Here is a 21,028-nt window from a genome sequence, read left to right as displayed (position 1 = left end):
AGTGATCACTGAGACGAGACAGTAGCCGAATGAGTAAGCCATGACGTAACGTATAGTTCCGTGGCTTACGATACGAATTGATGTAAGTTTGTGTTCCACTGGTGCTAATATATATATTTTTTCCATCGTAGCGTTACCAACACAGTCTGGGTCTTTTGTTATGAATGTAATGCAAGTATTTGGAAGGAGGGTGAGCGCGAATACTGCCAACACTGTCATCGGTCATTAAGCTTACAACTCTATCACTTTTCACTGTAAAAGCAAAGGAAAAAATTCGAAAGAATAATACAAGTATGTTCTGTAATAAATGATGCATTTCCGTCTGATTAGAGATCGAAGAATAAAATAAATATTTGGGCGTTTTATTTCCGAATGGTTGGTGAGGCAGGTATCTTACAGGACAGCGTTAATTTCTACGACGGAAACGAGCAGCTATAAAATTCATCTTTTTTTATTTGATTGATGATCGGTTTCACGTATCAGAACCCTTTCTCAAATCATCCAAACAAAGAAAAATGTGTACTCCGTGATAGTACGCAAACCAAGTTAATATTGTACATGATTGTGTTTAAGCCATTATTCAAGTTTGCAGAGACCATTCATTGGCAGGACCACTGTTTTACTTATGCTCGCTGCCAAGCCTTGCTAATGAGTGCGTATTTTTCTGAATGTATTAATTACGAAAATTTTAATTTATATTGATATGATTGTTTTCAAATTTCGTTTAAATAAGGTTCGTTTAAGGAGTTACCAGACAGCTTGCCGCGCATGCGCAGAGCCGAAATCGCGTATAAGCAGCGCCTACTCCTACTCCTGCTTCTGGCTACTAGGAGTGTGGCTGTTCGGTGTATAAACAGTGAAAGAAAGCAACCAACATCTACCCGGAAAAATTTTTCTGGCGCTGCCAGATTGACGGATGCGCATAGCTGTCTGAGTTAGAGTGGTGGTACACTTCACTTGTCTCGTGTTTTGTTTGTGGCGCGTTTTTCAATCGTTTCGAAGCTATTGCAGTGCCCGCGTCCGGATATTTCACGTTTACACGTCATTGTTAACTGTCAGGTAGGCATATCAGATGTTTTGTCTGTTTTCACCCCATTTGCCCAGATATTGGTAAAAACAGCTGAAAATTTAACACATAAATGAGTCTTACTACCAGTTTGTATATGTATGTAAAAAAATTTAATAATAATAATAAAGATACTACGGTAAAAGAAAGTATTTTTGTATTAAAAGACTGTGTTACTGATGGAAAATGGAATTTAAAACTCAAAACGTGTACAGAAACTTATTATAAACTTTGTTTCCAAGCAACGTCTGAGTGAGCATTAAAAAAATAAAGAAAATTAAATCTCGTCCTATTTTTAACCCAAGTTAAATACCTTTTGTATTTTGGTACTTAGGAATACTTAAAAAATAACCTTCAAGGCTTCTTGGTGAAGTTCATACAGAAAAATCTCTTGAGGATGCAGCGAAGACATTTTATTTATTAAGAATAGCATTGCAAAGGCAGAGATTTTTGTTTACATTAAAAGATTTTCTTCTAAGTTTCATTATTGTTATTCCATAAGAAATTTCAACCATTTAACATAAATATTTAAGTCGATGAGAAAAATTCTCGAGTCTCCGAAATTGATTATGGATCTGAAAAAAAGGGAATTTCTGTATTTTTTTGATCTGCTGGATACAACATTGATAAATTATTTTTTCCCAATATTTAAAATATATGCATCACTCCACACCATTCTGGCCAAACGCAGCAACAGTATACAAATGTTAAAAATTTAAATAATAGTCTCTGTTGCAGATACTTTATTGATGACAAGTTTCACACTCCAAGCGGATCTTCAGATCATTCTTGAGCAGCGGAGACCGGTTTCTGTGGTCTCCATGGCTCAAGAACAATATGAAGAAGCAGGAAAAATGTCATCAATAAAACATCTGCAACATACTATTATTTTCATTTTTACCTTTGGTGTTTGTTTTTAAATAATTATTTGTGTCAAAAATTTTTGTTAAAATAATTTTTCTCTACACTTGTCTCATGTTTGGGCCACTCTATCGTAGAAATAGTTCCATTTTCAACATAGCATTGAAAAATGGTTAAATATGATGAAAATAGGTAACTGATAATAGGAAAAGCTTGCCAGAAAATAACACCGACAAATAACACTGAAAAGTGCAAAAAATAACACCAATTTTGGCCATAAAATAACACCGATTTTTTTTCCTGTCCCTAGCCATATGTTTGTGACTATTAGGCTACAGCACCATCTATAACAAAGCGGTAAAAGTGGTCCAACTGAAACATATTTCTTTACGTACTACACAAATATGTAATAAAAAATGGAGGTTCCTATTTTAAAAAACGCAGTTGATATCCATTTGACCTATGGCAGCACCATCTAGCGGGACAATCATAGTGCCATCTGGTTTCCCTCTTCAAGCTAGACAAGTTTCTTTCTGCATAGTTTTTTCGTTTGACGCTTAGTTCATGAGATATCTGGCCCGGTCACGTTCAATGGACCACCCTGTATAACTGCTAAATATGGAGCTATTTTATCAGCATGCTCTGAGAGGAACCTGACTGGTATACGATCTGGACCAGAGGCCTTGCCTTTATTAAGTGATTTAAGCTGCTTTTTTACACCGGGGCTATCTACTTCTATGTTTCTCATCTTGGCAGTTGTTCTTGATTTGAATTCAGGAATATTTACTTCGTTTTCTTTGGTGAAGGAGTTTCAGAAAACCGTGTTTAATAACTCTGCTTTAGTGGCACTGTCATCAGTGACTTCACCGTTGTCATCGCGTAGTGGAGGTATTGATTGTGTCTTGCCACTGGTGTGCTTTATGTATGACCAGAATCTCTGTGGGTTTTCTGCCAGATTTCGAGACAGAACTTTGTTGAGGAAATTATTAAAAGCATCTCGCATTGAAGTACGCGCCATATTTCGAACTTCTGTAAAACTTTGCCAATCTTGGGGATTTTGCATTCTTTTAAATTTGGCATGCTTTTTTCGTTGCCTCTGCAACAACGATCTGACCCGTTGTGTGTACCATGGGTGTTCAGTACCATCACTTATTAATTTATGTGGTATATATCACTCAATCAGCATTTCGCTGATACATATAGCATTTCCAGGCACATAAGAAATTATATCAGGAAATAACATGATGTACCAGAAATCACACCTCAGACTTCTGTCAGTTCTCTCTGTGCAAATTTAAATCCTAACAGCTTTGTCTAGTTTTTCCTAAACGGTAGTATTAAAACCGCTTTCTTCATATGTGCTGCACATTATCACTACTTTCGAGAGTGTTGCATTCTTAGGAAAGATAATTGGAATTGTCTTTTCTGTTCTAGGGAGCTCCTGGTAGACCCGGCCCAGCCGGACCCCCAGGCTTGCCAGGCTTGAAGGGTGACAAGGGAGATGCCGCAGAAATACCTCCTGGCGTATGTACCTGGCATTGAATCACTGCCTCAACTTCTACTATTTTTTTCTGTTGACAGTACTGTAAGCACTTGGTGTAATATGACTTCAGTAAGAAAACACTCTCTCTTCCAACTTGCTTCACAAATTATTTAGTTTTATGCTAGGTTTTGTGTAGTTGAGATACTTGAGTGAGTATAGGAAGGAAGAACAAAGATGAAATTAGAAGAAAAACTGACAGAGCAGTACAGTAAGTATTTCAGAAAAGACAGATCATTGCTTGTCCTGGCCTTTACATTAAGACATTTGATGGAGAAAAAAATGAGAAGTTGGAAAAGACAGGTATTTACTGATATTGAGAAAGTCTGACAGTATGCCTTGTCAGTAAAGAAGAAGGGAGTTTGGGTTTAACGTCCCACTGAGATTAAGGTCATTAGAGACAGAGCACAAACTCGGATCGTATCAAGGATGTGGAAAGAAATAAGATGTGCCCTTCCAAAGGAACCATCATGGCATTTTCATGGAGCAATTTAGAGAAATCACGGAAAACCTGAATCTGGATGGCCAGATGCATGTTTAAACCTTCACTCTCCTGAATGGGTGTCCAGTGTGCTAAGCACTACACCATCTCACTTTATCTGCCTGTTGATTTGGAAACATAAAGGTATAAACAAGTTAGTAGGGTTGAAGTGCAATAATACAGTATGTGCAAAAATTGTGAAGTTGAAACAGGACATCTGTGATGTGGAAGTGTACTGATTGCCATATTATCTGTCATAAACGTGCACAAAATACATAAGAATGTTTAACAAAAATTAGGAGAAGATTCAACTAGAGCCACGTTGTGTGATCTTAAGCTTTCCTGGTCAGCCAGCTGTTTGTATTGAAGATGACAACAAGGTATGCATTCAGAGTATTATGTGTCATAAACGACGGTTAAGGGCTGGACGCACCTGGAAGGAATACGAACGAAAGCCACATTGTTTGCAGAGAACATCCTGATATGATGTGAGGGCAAAATTTTAGTGCAAATGCAAGTATGGAACCAGGAGGGAGCAAAATTTGGAAGAGCAAAACAGCGTTGGTGATAAGGGGAAGGAAGGAAGGGGGAAGATTAAATATATGGATAATCATTTAAAGCGGTCAGAAGTTATGAGTTTATGAGTACTTAGGAAGTTTGATGTTAGGTAAAGGCAAATAACTGAAGAAACAGCGAAAAGAATGCAAGAAACAAATAACTTCTACCAGAGTGAAAGGGATATTTAATGGAACAGAGCTGTCCCATAGAAATGTAAGTAAGTTCTATATTCAGCTTATTATGAACACATTCTAGCATATGTGGATGGTACACGGACTACAACAAAAGTAGAAGAAAACTGAATGTAGGCAACAGAGGTGAAATATTTAAGAAGTATCAAAGGTAAAACAAGGACAGACTCAGAAATAAGATCAGAAAAAGAATGAGAATCTAGAAACTTCAGGACAAGATATTGTTCTGACCAGGAACACAGGGAAATACATGGTCGGAAAACAGATACAATTTATTAGATCACAGACTGGTATCAACAAGAATACAATGAAGGTATTTAACATGACTTGAACACATTTAACAACTGATGGCCCAGAAGCTCATACTTGGCTTATGAAGATGCTATCCATGTCAGGTGTTACTCCTGTAGTGCTGCATGTAAATGGCAGATCTTGTGATGGTGGATGCTGACTGACAGGAGCAGCCACTTAAGGTAGTTGCAGGTGCACCATTTGAATGTCGGTGCCCACTAAGCTTACTGTAGTGGCCCGACTTACGTCCACTGTGAGCGGTAGGTGTAGTAACTGGTGGGTTACTACACTTCTACTTCCTTGCAGGGGCAAGTGGAGTGAGAGACCAGGTGTTGACATCTGTGATGCTATGACTGAAGAGGCATGAGAAATTTCCTACCTGCTGGGGCTGACGCATACAGATGAAAGAGGTTAGAGTGATGGCAGTCCTGCTGCCATAGGGGCTTGAGAGTCTTCTGGACATCAGAGTTCACGATGAAGGGTACTGGCAGAGGCTGTGATGATGGTGAGCTGGAGAGAAGAGGCTCTGGCAACAGAGTCCATGCTTCTGTCTCAATGCTGTTGCTATTTGCACAATGCAATGGAAGGCACCATCACCTGCCTCACGGAGCAATCCTGCCATCAATGTTGGCAGAGTACAGACCGTCGGGGCAGGTGGGCACGGCCCGGCCTGCTTGATCCCTGGAGCAGTCAAGGCCGACGAAGAAGAAGGAACCCAGTGCCTATCCTGAGACACAAATGGTACCAGTGTCGTGCCAAGTTGACCTATAGTGCAAACCTTGTAGATGTGGCGACCACACTGGCAGTGGACGATGCCCAGAATCCATTGAGGATGCTGTCCAAATGCCCTGGCCCAGACTGGTGTACCAAGTGTGTATGTCAACAAAACCAGTGCCGCTGGGGGACGCGTGCGTGGCAGCAAGAGGTGTGAGCAGCGTCTGCGGCTGACAGGTGTGCGTGAGCTCTGCAAGACACTTGGCCCCAATTGCTGTCATTCTGTAACAGCTTAAGAAAAATCTGAGAGCTTCTCCGGCAAGAAAATCTTCTACACAACTTTGTCTTAGATGTTGGACAAGGCATCCTGCCTTGCTGTTTGACTCAGGAGGGAAGGGAGGTGCCATGTTATGGTGAATGCCATTGTGTGAATGAAAGTCCTTGAAAGATTGCGCTATGAACTGACAATCCCCTGCACACTAGGTTCTGTGCACCGGGCCTGCATGCTGTCAGCAGTGGCAACATCACTCCGGGCCCCTAATTGCTGACCCACCATGCAGGAGATCTTGAACGACTGTGCAATATTCGAAACATCTTCTAATGTACTGTCCTCAAACTGAAGAGCATATTGATGCATCTTTTTTTATCTGGGGCTGAGTGAATGATTGTATCTTGGACATTGGTGTCAGCATAAGACTACTGAAACTTAACTGTGATGAACCAACACATATTACTGAGGCTATAAGAATCGGTTTCCGAAGCTCAGTACAACTGCTGAAGCTGTTTGTGACATGGGTAGAATTCCACATGTGCAAGCTTGTGGTGACAGAGGGACAGCAAACTACACATATCGTTAAAAGAAAGAGACGGTGGTGGTTCGTGCAGAGCAGCTAACTGGCAGAGTAAGTGATACGTACAAAGGGGTATCCACAATAAGAGAAGAGCCCTACAGACCTCTTTGTTGACCACCCGGAATGCCATAAAATGTTTGTAATGCTGCTTCTCGTAAGCATCCCAGTCTTCCGCAGATTCATCGTAGGAGGTGGGGGATTGGGGGAATAGCAGCAGGTGAACAACTGATGGCTGAGCCCAGGTCAACATAGCCAACAACTGTCCCAACACAGCCATATGCACCTATTGTGGCAGAAGTGACCTGAGTAAAGCCTCTGTGAAAGAGCCAGATGGTTGAAGAAACATACAAAAATTTGATACTTGACATTGGCACATGTGCTCTAACAAACAACATGAGGAAACACATGGCCATAAGACAGATACAATTATTGGATCAGGGAATGACATCAACATGAATACAATGAAGGTAGTTTACACGTCTTGAATGCTTTCAGTAACTGAGGTTCCAGAGGTCTGTGCATGGCCTTATGAAGATGCTGTCCAGGTCAAGTGTCGCTACCAAATGAGGTGGTGCAGTCGTTTGCACACTTGACTTGCATTTGGCAGGATGACGGTTCAAACCTGCGTCTGGGCAGGACAGTTCCTTTGAAGGGGCATGACTAATTTCCTTCCCCATCCTTGACACAATCCGAGCTTGTGCTCCGTCTCTAACAACCTCAGTGTCGATGGCTTCCTTTCCCTCAGGTGTCACTAGTGTAGTGCTGCGTGCACAAGGTGGATCTACTGACAACAGTCAGTGACTGGGTTAGTTCTGGCTGTTGCAGGCATGCTGTCTGAATGTCGACTGGCGCGAATTGTATCCACTGTGGGTGGTAGATGTTGAAACTGGGGGGGTTACTACAGACAGAGACAGCAAAGTTGAAGTGGTGTGGACTTAGGAGAAAGTTCAAAAAACATTATCTGAAAGGTTAACTGAAGAGAGACTGTGAGGAAGATACAGAAAGAGATGGACAGGTACAGTGAGGGAGTGCTTAAAAAGAGAGGAACAAAACCAGAAAATGTGTTTCAAGAGGAAGCTGAAAGTGGCAGTGAAGAAGAAGAAGAAGAAGAAGAAGAAGAAGAAGAAGGTGTTGGACTGTTAGGTCACTCTCTAGCTGGAAGCTGCAGAAAACAGACTCCATCTTTTTGGAAACCAGGCATGATTATGTAGTAGACATAGAAATACTGCAATCTGGGCCCAGTGGATGGAACTGTCTCTGCTCGTAATGCTGGAAATCAAGAGGCACTACAAAACCATACTGAGCAGCTACTATTTTGACAAACAGATTTCAGTTCATGTTCACTCTTTGATACTACTAAACCTGAGCCGATTGCTCAGTCCATTTATGTTAAATTTTGCCCCACTATAAATGGATGTGCCAGTAATTTATTTTCATGTTTAATGGTTTTCAATGTACTATTATATGTATTTAGCATTAGCAGCTAACTTCTTTGATAATTGTAAGCCCTTTGCTTTGTTTTTGCTTGTAACAGTATGCACAGTAATATCTCTGCCAGTAATGCTAGACATCATTCTAATAACTCAAAACCTGTAAAAATAGATAATTAGGAACAACAGTGGCAAACAAGTGTTTTTTTTATGTTGTACTGTTTAATTTGAGAAACATATTATCGTAAATATAAATACTCTTACTTGTCCTTGGTACTAGTATGAATAGCTTTATCTTCACAGTACAAACTAAGAGCTTTACTGTTGAAATGTTCAAATGCTCATTTGACTTGCAGTGAGGCTAAATGAACTGTATGCTTTCCTGCCTATTTACAGCTGAAGGGAGAGAAAGGGGACCCAGGAATTGGCATCCCGGGACCTCCAGGACCTCCTGGGCCAGTGGGGTCCTCTGCTAACCCGGACGCCACCTACATCCCGGTGCCCGGGCCACCGGGACCCCCTGGTCCGCCGGGACCTCCGGTGAGTCCTGCATCACTGACAAAAGTCGTAAGCCTTATACCTAGGTGTACATCTCCTTATATGCTGAGAACAATTCCATGCTTAGTGCCAAGCTGTCTAGTGCCCGAGGGTATAGAAGTCACCCTGCAGTCGTCAGGAGTTATTTTCCTTGAGTGTTGTAGCAGAGGCAGCCTACTACAATTTGTCAATAGTACCTCTGTTAGTACGGAGAAAGGATGAGGTCATCTGAAAACTGTCAAAAGAGAGTACTAAAAATAGTAGAAGGCCAGAGAGAAGAACGGACTAGTAGATTAGGAAGATTGACAGTGGACATTATTTTTAGTGTAGGACAGCTTTAAGAGGGACACTAAAAACATGGTAAGAATTTAGTAATGGTAGTGCTGGACAGTGAGAAAGCATATGATAGTGTGAAATGAAGCAAGATCTGGTAAATCATTCAGAAAATGGGAAATGGAAGGATGACTATGAGAAGAATAAAAGAAATGTACCAGGGAACTGTGAGTTCTGTAAAAGCAGGAGGAGAGAAAACAGTGCTCTGTCCCCTTTACTTTTCACTATTGTTGTAGACTAAATAATGGAAGGAGTGGCAACATGAGTAGGATATTAAAATATAGAAGCAATGCTGTTTGCAGATAATTTAATGATGTGGAGAAGGAGAGTTACATGAAAAGCTGAATATGTGGAAGGAAGTATAAAGCAATGGTGACTGTGAGTAATAATATGAGAGTAGCAATGGACAATAAGTTTTAGAGAGCAAGCACTAAAGAAAGTGGGAAGTTTCAAGTACCTGAGGAGTGTAATTTAGGATGAATGGTAAGGAGATCAATGAAAGATGAAGGCAAGCACTTGGATTCCTGCAGAGTGTAAGAAGCCTCATCTGGAGCAATTACCGTATTTACTCGAATCTAAGCCGCACTTTTTTCCGGGTTTTGTAATCCAAAAAACCGCCTGCGGCTTAGAATCGAGTGCAAAGTAAGTGGAAGTTCTGAAAAATGTTGGTAGGTGCCGGCACAACTAACTTCTGCCATCGAATATATGTAGTGCTACACAGGCATGCTTTGCAGGTACAAAGAAAAATACTGGCGCCAAAACCTCCACGTCAATAGATAAATTAAAAGAAAAGCTGGAAGAATGTAAACATTATGCCATGTATTCTTTTGTGTTTGCATTTAAATCCTGTCTGCCTAATAAACTACGAAACTAAAATGAGACAACAGCAAACGCGGAAGAATATACATATCGTGTCATGTTTATATTCGTATTATTCCTATGACGAATAGTGATAGGCCTACAGTCAGAAATGAAGCACGGGAACTGACTAGATTTTTAAATCTAAGATGAATCTAATTTCTGTGCAGAATGTAATGTACTAAAGAGGCGTCTGCAAAGATTTTCAAACGGAGAAAAATTTTCGCTAAACTCTCGTTCAGAACATCTTCTATCATACGCAGCCTATTATTTGGTTCTTGTTGTTCATTATCAAAGAAAGCAGCAATGTAAGTAACAACAAATAGCAGTCTCTTGCCATTGTTTTGCTTATGGGACAATTCCTCTCTTTTATTGTAAGCAGTGGTAGCGCGCACAAAAGCAAGCCATGCCGCGAGCAGCGACAGGTCATTAACAGTCATTATCAGAATGCGCCAAACAATGCATGACACAGTACAATAATGCATTTTCAGCTTAGAGTGACGTAAACACCTATAACAAAGAGAATGGCACTTATCAGATCAAAGCAAAATAAGCAATCGATTCAAACCAGTCGAAGCACATAGCAATGGCTACTTGGTAAAGCTTAACTGTTAAGCTTACGACTTGAACCAAACTACTGTAGCTGTATCTTCATCCATTCGACCTCAATTGTGTTTCATTTTACAATGGACCATCTTTGTTTCGATGTGGAGGGCCAGTCTAAAACTTTCCTCTCACCTTGAATTTCGAGGCTCAAATTTCAGGAGCGGCTTAGGTTCAGGAAATTTTTTTTTTCCCTTGATTTCGAGTCTCATTTTTCAGGTGCGGCTTAGATTTGAGTGCGGCTTAGATTTGAGTAAATACGTTACCTAACTCCAAAAAGTAGACAAAAGGTATAACAAGCATATTATGCCCCAGCCCTGCTGTATACATTGGAAATTTGAATAAAGAGGACAAGGCGAGCAAGGAGGATACATGCTGAAATTTCAGGTAAGTGTGATAGGATTAACTAGAATTAATAGCGCAAGGAATGAGGTGGTGAGAAAAATAGTGAAAGAGATGCCCTTGCAAGAGGCCATAAAAAAGACAAGATTGAAATGGTATGCATATGTTCAATGAATGAGTGCTGGGAGTATACCAAGACAGCCCTGGAAAGACATTAGGAGGCAAGGTATCTGGTGGAAGACCGAGGGTCAGATGGACTGTTGCAGTGAAGAGAGGCGGAGACTGGGAGAGAGAAGCAAAAGATGGAGAGGCCAATGTTCCCAACAAAAACAGCTAGGGGCAGCAAACTGTGGAAGATGATGTAACAGTCATGATTATGAGCTGGGCAAACTCTGTGAAAATGTGACTTCAGTATGTATACCCAGACTGGCTGGCAATAGCTTCTGTAGATTTCTATCATTATTACTAGCATCTCTGTATGTATGTGTAGGTAGCAGTTCTTTGCTTGTGCTTGTGATGACCAACATGGGACCTTTAAGGAAAGTTGGAATTCTGCTATGGCAGAAGATTGAAACTGGTGCTTATGTATTGAAGAGAAATACAAATAAGCTAGTGAAGCACAACATATGAAAATGTGTGGAGAAGCACAACATATGAAAATGTGTGGACATTGTTTGTGAGTCAGATACAGTGTATGTATTGGGTTTGTGAGCAATTGCAAATGTATCCCTTCAGTGCTTCAAACAATACACAATTTGTGGTAGAGCACAAATGTTTAATGAACCATCTTATGCCTTGTGACTTTTCCCGAAACACAAAAATAATTTGTATAGAGGTTGCTTGTGAACAGGAGTGATCAATAATAAATGCATCTAAACAAATCTAGAAGTTAATACCTGTAATCAATGTACCTGAAAGGAGGAGATTTGAATGTGACTGCAATGAGGGAAACTATCATATTAAATAAGGAGAGATCAACTACTTGGTCTAAAGTACAATGATAAGTACCATATGCCATGCACTTTGCAGTGGTTTCTGCAGTATATATGTAGGTGTAGATGTCTGAACACCAACAATAGCAACAGTGATAAAAGAAGAGATTATATTTCATAGCATCTTTAACAAATTCATTTGTCTGTAGACTTATGAGTCTTGTAATTTGTGCAGTAACTGCTTTTTCTGACCAATAGGTGTTCTCTAACATACTCTTAACCAAATAATAAATATCCAGTTCTGCATGCTGGACTTGTGATCATATGCATCACTGCAGGAAAGTTTTTCCTTCTCATCCCATGTGGTAAGTCTCCCCTGATTTGTGATTATGGGTGACTTCCCAAAATCTACCCCTTTTCCTAGACCTCTCCAGTTGTCCTTCACCCCTTTTCCTTCCACCTCAACGCTTGTGCCTGAGGAAGGAGCCACTGGCTCTGAAAGCTTGCCTAATTACAACCCTCTTTTATGTGTTTCTGCCACCGCTTGGGGAGTAGATATTTTATCTATCCAGTTAAATTACCGCAGAAGAAGGTATACAAACTTTTCTCCCTTAATTATGAGGGTTAGCAATGTAATTGCAGATCAGAAAAAGAAAATGTTTAGTGTCGCTTGTAATAATGTCCCCTCAATGCACTCAATGACTGTTATATGACTTTCAAAATGGTGGAGCACAGCAATCAGTCACCCTTTCCTTTCAGGCTTTATTGAAGCAAATCTAGATTTTGGCTAGTGCTTAGCCATTATTAGTGCACTATTTCATAGTTTCAGTAATTTCCTAGTATGTCAGTCCCCTGTTTTTTGGGGTTCTGTCACAGTTCATTCAGGATAAATTTCCTAGTACATCAGTCGCTGTTGTTTGGGTGTCTGTCACAGTTCATTCAAGACTGAGTCGTGAATGAACTGTGACAGATGTTGGTGATGGGAGTGTGTTTATAACTGTGATTAATATCTACGTATAGATCCACATCCATACTCTGCAAACCACTGTGAAATGTAGCATGGTCATATCTATTGAGATTAGTACAGATTTCAGTTGTGGAATAATTTGAGTGCAGATAAGTGTTAAAGATGGGTCACTCATAGTAACTGGGTGCTTTTACAGGCTACCAGGCTCAGGAGTGGTGGAATATTTCAAGGAAAACTTACAAGAGTTACTTGTACATTTCTTGATCAACTAACAATATTTGGGAGAGATTTGAACTTAACAGATGTAGACTGGGACACAGTCATTATGGTCAGTGGTAGAGACATGCATTCATGTAACATTGTTCTAAATGCCTTATCTAAAAATTACCCAGAGCTGTTATTCCAGGAAATAACATAAGAGGGTAACATCCTAGATCTTCTGGTTAAAAACAGGTACAGACTTGATTAAGTTACTGTAGAGTAGAAAATCTGTGATCATAAGGCCATTACAGCACTGATGACTATAGTTGTCATAGGCATGTTAATAAAAGTAGGAAGATGTTTCTGCCTACTAAGTGCAGCAAGAAGACAGAATTCAGATTTGGTGAGCTATTGGCATCAAACATCCATCTCCGAGGCTGAAAATGTTGAATGTAAATTGACGAAATTTGAGAGTATTGTGCAATACACCGTAACTACATTTACGCTGAACAGCATTGTGAGGGACCCACTGTCATTCAACAGCCATGTTACAAAGTTGTTCTAGAAATGCAGAGAGCTTGACCATAGATTTACAAATAATTGAAGCCTGAACAATGAACAAAAACTGAACCAGTCACAGCTTGTGCAACATTTTACCAATGTGCTACAATAATTTTATAATTAATAATTTAATACTGCTAGAAATAATATACAATCTAAAAAAAAAAAAAATGATCGCAGCAAAGGGAATTGAACCTGAGCCAACATGTAGCCAGTGGGTGCACTGTACCGTCATGCCACAGCACCCATATGTCAACAACTGCTCAGAAATTGCCCGTACTCTATGTGTAAACAGATAGTGTTTCTCCACGTCACCATGACACTATATTTTGGTTCGATATTAGCTCTATCTAATGCAATATGATAAAGTATGTTGTGGATGGATATGTGTGTGTGTGCGCGCGAGTGTATACCCGTCCTTTTTTCCCCCTAAGGTAAGTCTTTCCGCTCCCGGGATTGGAATGACTCCTTACCCTCTCCCTTAAAACCCACCTCCTTTTGTCTTTCCCTCTCCTTCCCTCTTTCCTGATGCGGCAACAGTTTGTTGCGAAAGCTTGAATTTTGTGTGTATGTATGTGTCTGTCTGTGTTTCTATCGACCTGCCAGCGCTTTCGTATGGTAAGTCACTTCATCTTTTTTTTTATATATATATATATATATATATATATATATATATATATATATATATATATATATATATATATATATATATATATTTGAATCCAACAATTACGTTTGTTATTGTCACTGTTGCATTTCGAAATCTTTTCTGTCGTCTTATTTTCCTCTTTCTGTTTTTGCCAGTAGTTTCACTTTGTATTCACCTTCTCCTTTTTACCGTAATCTGCTATACTTGTGGCTAAACATGCCTTGGTGCACAGCCAGCACATCTTGGCACAGTGTTACACCGTCCGTGTTATCTGGATACTTCCCACCAACACCAACCTATCCGAACTCCGGAGATGGGAACTTGCCCTTCAGTATATCCTCTCTTCTCGTCATCCGCCAGGCCTCAATCTCCGCTAATTTCAAGTTGCCGCCACTCATACCTCACCTGTCTTTCAACAACTTCTTTGCCTCTACACTTCTGCCTCGACTGACATCTCTGCCCAAACTCTTTGTCTTTAAATATGTCTGCTTGTGTCTGTATGTGTGGATGGATATGTGCGTGTGTGCGAGTGTATACCTGTCCTTTTTTCCCCCTAAGGTAAGTCTTTCCGCTCCCGGGATTGGAATGACTCCTTACCCTCTCCCTTAAAACCCACTTCCTTTCGTCTTCCCCTCTCCTTCCCTCTTTCCTGATGAGGCAACAGTTTGTTGCGAAAGCTTGAATTTTGTGTGTATGTTTGTATTTGTTTGTGTGTCTATCGACCTGCCAGCGCTTTTGTTCGGTAAGTCACCTCATCTTTGTTTTAATAGAGGGAAACATTCCACGTGGGAAAAATATATCTAAAAACAAAGATGATGTGACTTACCAAACGAAAGCGCTGGCACGTCGATAGATACACAAATTCTAGCTTTCGCAACCAACGGTTGCTTCGTCAGGAAAGAGGGAAGGAGAGGGAAACACGAAAGGATTTGGGTTTTAAGGGAGAGGGTAAGGTAAGTCTTTCTGCTCCCGGGATTGGAATGACTCCATACATTTGTAAAGGCAAAGAGTTTGGGCAGAGATGTCAGTCGAGGCGGAAGTGCAGAGGCAAAGATGTTGTTGAATGACAGGTAAGGTATGAGTGGCGGCAACTTGAAATTAGCGGAGATTGAGGCCTGGTGGATAACAGGAAGAGAGGATATATTGAAGAGCAAGTTCCCATCCCCGGAGTTCGGATAGGTTGGTGTTAGTGGGAAGTATCCAGATAACCCGGACAGTGTAACACTGTGCCAAGATGTGCTGGCCATGCACCAAGGCATGTTTAGCCACAGGGTGATCCTCATTACCAACAAACACCGTGTGCCTGTGTCCATTCATGCAAATGGACAGTTTGTTGCTGGTCATTCCCACATAGAATGCGTCACAGTGTAGGCAGGTCAGTTGGTAAATCACGTGGGTGCTTTCACACGTGGTTCTACCTTTGATCGTGTACACCTTCCGGGTTACAGGACTGGAGTAGGTGGTGGTGGGAGGGTGCATGTGACAGGTTTTACACCGGGGGCGGTTACAAGGGTAGGAGCCAGAAGGTAGGGAAGAAGCTTTGGGTATTTCATAGGGATGAACTAAGAGGTTTCGAAGGTTAGGTGAACAGCGGAAAGACACTCTTGGTGGAGTGGGGAGGATTTCATGAAGGATGGATCTCATTTCAGGGCAGGATTTGAGTAAGTCATATACCTGCTGGAGAGCCACATTCAAAGTCAGATCCAGTCCCGGAAAGTATCCTGTCACAAGTGGGGCACTTTTGTGGTTCTTCTGTGGGAGTTTCTGGGTTTGAGAGGATGAGGAAGTGGCTCTGGTTATTTGCTTCTGCACCAGGTTGGGAGGGTAGTTGCGGGATGCGAAAGCTGTTGTCAGGTTGTTGGTGTAATGGTTCAGGGATTCCGGACTGGAGCAGATTCGTTTGCCACGAAGACCTAGGCTGTAGGGAAGGGACCGTTTGATGTGGAATGGGTGGCAGCTGTCATAATGGAGGTACGGTTGCTTGTTGGTGGGTTTGATGTGGACGGACGTGTGAAGCTGGCCATTGGACAGGTGGAGGTCAACGTCAAGGAAAGTGGCATGGGATTTGGAGTAAGACCAGGTGAATCTGATGGAACCAAAGGAGTTGAGGTTGGAGAGGAAATTCTGGAGTTCTTCTTCACTGTGAGTCCAGATCATGAAGATGTCATCAATAAATCTGTACCAAACTTAGGGTTGGCAGACCTGGGTAATCAAGAAGGCTTCCTCTAGGTGACCCATGAATAGGTTGGCGTACGAGGGGGCCATCCTGGTACCCATGGCTGTTCCCTTTAATTGTTGATACGTCTGGCCTTCAATAGTGAAGAAGTTGTGGGTCAGGATGAAGCTGGCTAAGGTAATGAGGAAAGAGGTTTTAGGTAGGGTGGCAGGTGATCGGCGTGAAAGGAAGTGCTCCATCGCAGCGAGGCCCTGGACGTGCGGGATATTTGTGTATAAGGAAGTGGTATCAATTGTTACAAGGATGGTTTCCGGGGGTAACAGATTGGGTAAGGATTCCAGGCGTTCGAGAAAGTGGTTGGTGTCTTTGATGAAGGATGGGAGACTGCACGTAATGGGTTGAAGGTGTTGATCTACGTAGGCAGAGATACGTTCTGTGGGGGCTTGGTAACCAGCTACAATGGGGTGGCCGGGATGATAGGGTTTGTGAATTTTAGGAAGAAGGTAGAAGGTAGGGGTGCGGGGTGTCGGTGGGGTCAGGAGGTTGATGGAGTCAGGTGAAACTTATTGTAGGGGGCCTAAGGTTCTGAGGATTCCTTGAAGCTCCGCCTGGACATCAGGAATGGGATTACCTTGGCAAACTTTGTATGTGGTGTTGTCTGAAAGCTGACGCAGTCCCTCAGCCACATACTCCCGACGATCAAGTACCACGGTCGTGTAACCCTTGTCCGCCAGAAGAATGACGATGGACCGGTCAGCCTTCAGATCACGGATAGCCTGGGCTTCAGCAGTGGTGATGTTGGGAGTAGGATTAAGTTTTTTTAAGAAGGATTGAGAGGCAAGGTTGGAATTAGAAATTCCTGGAAGATTTGGAGAGGGTGATTTTGAGGAAGAGGAGGTGGGTCCCGCTGTGGCGGAGGACGGAACTGTTCCAGGCAGGGTTCAATTTGGATAGTGTCTTGGGGAGTTGGATCATTAGGTGTAGGATTAGGATCATTTTTCTTCGTGGCAAAATGATATTTCCAGCAGAGAGTACGAGTGTAGGACAGTAAAACTTTGATGAGGGCTGTTTGGTTGAATCTGGGAGTGGGGCTGAAGGTGAGGCCTTTGGATAGGACAGAGGTTTCGGATTGGGAGAGAGGTTTGGAGGAAAGGTTAACTACTGAATTAGGGTGTAGTGGTTCCAGATTGTGTTGATTGGAATTTTGAGGTTTTGGGGGGAGTGGAGCTGGATGTGGGAGATTGAGTAGATGGGAGAGACTGGGTCTGTGTGCAATGAGAGGAGGTTGAGGTTTGCTGGAAAGGTTGTGAAGGGTGAGTGAGTTGCCTTTCCGGAGGTGGGAAACCAGGAGATTGGATAGTTTTTTGAGGTGAAGGGTGGCATGCTGTTCTAATTTGCGGTTGGCCTGTAGGAGGATGCTCTGAACAGCCGGTGTGGGTGTGGGAGAGGAAAGATAGGAGGACTTTTATTAAGGATAGGAGTTGACGGGTGTGTTCATTGGCTGAGTTGTGTAGGTGAAGGATTAGGTGGGTGAGGTCAATGGATTGTTCAGTTTGGAACTGGTATAGGGACTGATGGAAAGAAGGGTTGCAGCCAGAGATGGGAACTTTAAGTGTGAGGCCTTTGGGGGTAATGCCAAATGTCAGACAAGCCTGAGAAAATAGAATATGGGAGCGTAATCTGGCTAGGGCGAAAGCATGTTTGCGGAGGGAATGTAAATAAAACTTAATGGGGTCGTTGTGGGGGTGTTGTGAGGGTGACATGGTATTAGAAGGTGGAAAGTGTAACATGAGGTGAAATGAAAATGAAAATAAAAATATATGGGGAGAGATAAAGGTGAACTGGAAAGTAACTGGAGATCTGGAATGAAAAAAGGCGAAAAGGTGTTGGTTACAGCTGGGCTATGTTGGACTTGGGTTGGTAGACAACGATGTGCACAAAGGTTAGGTGGTTGTGTTGCCGCCAAAACACGTTAAAGGACGGAGAAATTCGGGAAAATTTCGAAATACTGCATGTAGTATATTAAAAGGAGTGGTTTTGTGCTGGCAGATTATGAAAATGACTCTAACAATTGTCTGAGGAAGAAATAATGACGTTAAAACCTGTGGGAAGCGGCTAAAAATTATAAGTGATATGGGAAAAACGGAAATGGAAATAAAGCGAAAGTTATTAGAACTGGCTGAAATGGTTGTTTAAAAGGTGAAAGGAACTGTTTGTGAACTAGAAACAGTGGATATTATAGCGGCGGTAGTGCTGAAAGCGGCAAAAAAAATTTTTGGTCATGGTTTGGAAGTGGGTTACGTATTATTGAGTATATATAGGCGGGATAAAATAGTATAGCAGATTACGGTAAAAAGGAGAAGGTGAATACAAAGTGAAACTATTGGCAAAAACCGAAAGAGGAAAATAAGATGACTGAAAAGATTTCGAAATGCAACAGTGACAATAACAAACGTAATTGTTGGATTCAAATTAATGATATCAATATAATAGAGAGAATCATTCCACGTGGTAAAAAATATATATAAAAACAAAGATGAGGTGACTTACCGAACGAAAGCGCTGGCAGGTCGATAGATACACAAACAAACACAAACATACACACAAAATTCTAGCTTTCGCAACCAACGGTTGCCTCATCAGGAAAGAGGGAAGGAGAGGGAAAGACGAAAGGATGTGGGTTTTAAGGGAGAGGGTAAGGAGTCATTCCAATCCCGGGAGCGGAAAGACTTACCGTGGGGGGAAAAAAGGACAGGTATACACTCGCGCGCACACACACACATATCCATCCACACATACAGACACAAGCAGACATATTTAAAGACAAAGAGTTTGGGCAGAGATGTCAGTCGAGGCGCAAGTGTAGAGACAAGGAAGTTGTTGAAAGACAGGTGAGGTATGAGTGGCGGCAACTTGAAATTAGCGGAGATTGAGGCCTGGCGGATAACGAGAAGAGAGGATATACTGAAGGGCAAGTTCCCATCTCCGGAGTTCGGATAGGTTGGTGTTGGCGGGAAGTATCCAGATAACCCGGACGGTGTAACACTGTGCCAAGATGTGCTGGCTGTGCACCAAGGCATGTTTAGCCACAGGGTGATCCTCATTACCAACAAACACTGTCTGCCTGTGTCCATTCATGCGAATGGACAGTTTGTTGCTGGTCATTCCCACATAGAATGCATCACAGTGTGGGCAGGTCAGTTGGTAAATCACGTGGGTGCTTTCACACGTGGCTCTGCCTTTGATCGTGTACACCTTCCGGGATACAGGACTGGAGTAGGTGGTGGTGGGAGGGTGCATGGGACAGGTTTTGCACCGGGAGTGGTTACAAGGATAGAAGCCAGAGGGTAGGGAAGGTGGTTTGGGGATTTCATAGGGATGAACTAACAGATTACGAAGGTTAGGTGGACAGCGGAAAGACACTCTTGGCGGAGTGGGGAGGATTTCATGAAGGATGGATCTCATTTCAGGGCAGGATTTGAGGAAGTCGTATCCCTGCTGGAGAGCCACATTCAGAGTCTGGTCCAGTCCCGGAAAGTATCCTGTCACAAGTGGGACACTTTTGTGGTTCTTCTGTGGAGGATTCTGGGTTTGAGGGGATGAGGAAGTGGCTCTGGTTATTTGCTTCTGTACCAGGTCGGGAGGGTAGTTGCGGGATGCGAAAGCTGTTGTCAGGTTGTTGGTGTAATGGTTCAGGGATTCCGGACTGGAGCAGATTCGTTTGCCACGAAGACCTAGGCTGTAGGGAAGGGACCGTTTGATGTGGAATGGGTGGCAGCTGTCATAATGGAGGTACTGTTGCTTGTTGGTGGATTTGATGTGAACGGTCGTGTGAAGTTGGCCATTGGACAGGTGGAGGTCAATGTCAAGGAAAGTGGCATGGGATTTGTAGTAGGACCAGGTGAATCTGATGGATGCAAAGGAGTTGAGGTTGGAGAGGAAATTCTGGAGTTCTTCTTCACTGTGAGTCCAGATCATGAAGATGTCATCAATAAATCTGTACCAAACTTTGGGTTGGCAGACCTCTCTTCATCATGAACGTTTTCTCGTCCACTTTTAAATAAACGTACCCATTCACGGACAACTCTTTCACTCATAACTCTTGGTCCGTACACGGCACAAATCTCACGATGAATAGCTGCAGAATATCCTTTGGCTGTAAAAAACCTTATGACAGCATGCACTTCACATTTGGCGGGGTTTTCTATTGCAGCACACATTTCAAACTGCCACAAAAACTAAACTAGCGCAGGTACGACGTTCACTCAACCACGGCTTGATGCCGACTGACCTGTTGAGTGCGTGAACGCACAGATGGCATCGCTACTCCCCCCACAACCCGCACTGTGACCAATCGGAGGTTACTTTCTGAACCGATATATATATATGTGTGTGTGTGTGATTGGTATGTCCCAATGTCCTAGATCTTTCACTCCGCTCTTTCACTGTTCCTGAATAACAAACACAGAAAGCTAAGAAGAGCATTGCAGACCTCATACCCATAGATCCAACTCTTTTTATACAGCTTCATAGTAAAATTCCTCATGCATTTTTTTTTAATTTTTTTTTTACCCGCCACCTGCGCCATTTGACTTATCATAACTAAATTGAATACATTAATTGTATGTGTGTAAACAGAACAGTGTAAATATATTTAATTTCAGTCATTAATAGTTTAACGTTGCAAGGGAAAAAAGAAGAAAAGGAAAAAAGTTTAAAAATTTTTTTAAAAGATGGTTGCAGCAGGAATCCAACCTGAGCGAACAAATTGCCAGTCAGTGCCTTGGCCACTGCACCACACCACCAATGTGTCAACTGCTGCTCAAAAATTCCTTGTACTCTACGCGTAAATCTTTGGAGAGCATTGTAACTTTTACTATGCATCA

General features: G+C 42.1%; 1 protein-coding gene across 1 annotated transcript in view; it reads left to right on the top strand.

Annotated features, from left to right (window-relative positions):
- Window positions 1-21,028, top strand: part of LOC124607003 (collagen alpha-1(XVIII) chain-like) — a 939,249-nt gene that overhangs the window by 809,866 nt on the left and 108,355 nt on the right. Inside the window, exons 17-18 of the mRNA XM_047139151.1 lie at window positions 3,362-3,451; window positions 8,380-8,523. Of these exons, the coding sequence (XP_046995107.1) occupies window positions 3,362-3,451; window positions 8,380-8,523 (234 nt within the window). The remainder of the gene's footprint in view (window positions 1-3,361; window positions 3,452-8,379; window positions 8,524-21,028) is intronic.

This window comes from Schistocerca americana, chromosome 3 (assembly GCF_021461395.2).
Source record: "Schistocerca americana isolate TAMUIC-IGC-003095 chromosome 3, iqSchAmer2.1, whole genome shotgun sequence".
Lineage (NCBI taxonomy): Eukaryota > Metazoa > Arthropoda > Insecta > Orthoptera > Acrididae > Schistocerca > Schistocerca americana.
This window is presented reverse-complemented; position numbering and strand designations above follow the sequence as displayed.